General features: G+C 44.5%; 1 protein-coding gene across 1 annotated transcript; it reads right to left on the reverse strand.

Annotated features, from left to right (window-relative positions):
* Positions 1–388: 388 nt before the first annotated feature.
* Positions 389–1,348, reverse strand: LOC102000798 (olfactory receptor 2A12-like). The gene has a single exon (XM_005353355.3). It carries the CDS (start codon positions 1,331–1,333, stop codon positions 389–391), a length of 945 nt encoding a protein of 314 aa, XP_005353412.1. The 5' UTR covers positions 1,334–1,348.
* Between the last annotated feature and the right edge of the window lie 493 nt (positions 1,349–1,841).

Below are 1,841 nucleotides of genomic sequence, written 5' to 3' on the forward strand. Positions count from 1 at the left end.
TAGAAAGAGACATAGGCCTTTCTTGAGAAGCTGAGTCATAGTGAGTTTGCCCAATGTTCTTTCCTTCTGTTCTAGGATGACATGTTAGACATAAGGTTCCTCCTTCAGGATGGATGTGAGAGAACAGAAGGTCACTCCTAACCACAGCTACAAGCATGAACAACAAATGATTATTTAGACTTCTAATGCAGTAAGATTACAGAGGTGTTCAGAATTATATGTTAAAGTAGCCTGTAAATCAAGATAGTCAGCTTAGTTTCACAGTGGTTTGTCCCAGTTACCATGTACTATGTTTGTCAAATACACAAGACAGCTAAATAAAATTAAGATTCTGTCCCTTTACCAAAAAGTGGATAATCCACTCCAGTGTCTCCTGGATCCTGGTTCACTAGTCCACCCTACCATGTGCCATCACCTTGAGAAATGCCCTCTTGATGTCTTTGTTTCTCAAACTGTAGACAATGGGGTTGAGCAATGCCGTAAAGGCATTGTAAAAGAGTGAGATCTGCTTGTCTCGCTCAGGGGAAAAGCTAGAGTTGGGTCTCATGTAGATATAAGAGGATGGACCATAGAAGAATGTGACCACAGTCAGGTGGGAGGCACAGGTAGAGAAAGCCTTGCAGCGGGCTTGGGTGGATTTGATCTTGAGAATAGCCATGGCAATATGAATGTAGGATGTCATAATGAGGGAAATTGGAATAAGACACATAAGAATACTCAAGACCTGGTCAATCATCTCAATGAGGTGGGTATCCATGCAAGCCAGGCTACGCACTGCAGGTCCTTCACAGAAATAGTGGTTGACCTTGTTGGGCCCGCAATATGGCAGACTCATGGTGAAGAATGTATGTAATAAAGCAGAGAGGAAACCACAGACCAAAGACCCAGATGCCAGTCGTATGCAAAGTCCCCAGTTGAGGATGACAGTGTAATGCAGTGGGTAGCAAATGGCCACATATCTGTCATAAGCCATGACAACGAACAAGGTACACTCAGTTATAGCCAGAGCACCAGACACATACATCTGCATCCAGCAGCCAGCAAAGGAGATGGTCTTAGAGTGAGCAAGAAGATGCACCAACATCTGGGGCATGGTGGTAGTGACATAGCCCATATCCAACATGGCGAGTATACAGAGGAAGAAGTACATGGGAGTGTGCAGATGTGTGTCCAGGCAGATCAGCAGGATGATGAGCCCATTGCCCAGGACTGAGCTCAGGTAGATGAGAAGGAACACAATGAAGAGGATGCTGTTGGTCGTGGGGTCACTGGAGAAGCCAAGCAGGATGAACTCAGAAACCCAGGTTTGGTTCTGCCCTGGAATCATCCACATGGTGGAGGCTGAAAGAGAATCACATTCATCTAAGAGTCACCTGACACAGGCAGAACAGGGAGATAACAGGTATTGAGTTGACACAAAGGTTAAGAGACTGACTGCTGTTCCAAAGACAGATTGCTCAGAACTGTCTGTGCCTCCAGTTCCAGGCAATGTAACTCCCTCTTCTTACTTCCACAGGCCAGACACACACATGTTTGCAGACATGTATGTAGGCAAAAACCCATATGTATAAAATAAAAGACAGTAGTTTTTAATTAATAAAAGGTGGAGTGTGAGTTCTGAACACACTGTTTAACTTCTGTGTATACTTCTCAAATTACTGAACCTCCCAATGTCTCAGTCTCTCCATCTATCAAATGAGGCTGATGACAAAAATGTCTCAGGAGAGTGAGGAATATCTAATCTTTTCACATAACTCCTGGAACCTGAACATAACACATGACATGTGCGCAGTCTCACACTCTCATTCTGTCTCAGGAAGGGAGAGACAGGGGATCCCCAG

The sequence above is a fragment of the Microtus ochrogaster genome, chromosome 10 (assembly GCF_000317375.1).
Source record: "Microtus ochrogaster isolate Prairie Vole_2 chromosome 10, MicOch1.0, whole genome shotgun sequence".
In the NCBI taxonomy this organism is placed as follows: domain Eukaryota; kingdom Metazoa; phylum Chordata; class Mammalia; order Rodentia; family Cricetidae; genus Microtus; species Microtus ochrogaster.

What these genes read in the sequence shown, in the direction of transcription:
- LOC102000798 (XM_005353355.3), bottom strand. Translation starts at nt 1,333, where the DNA reads ATGTGGATGATTCCAGGGCAGAACCAAACCTGGGTTTCTGAGTTCATC.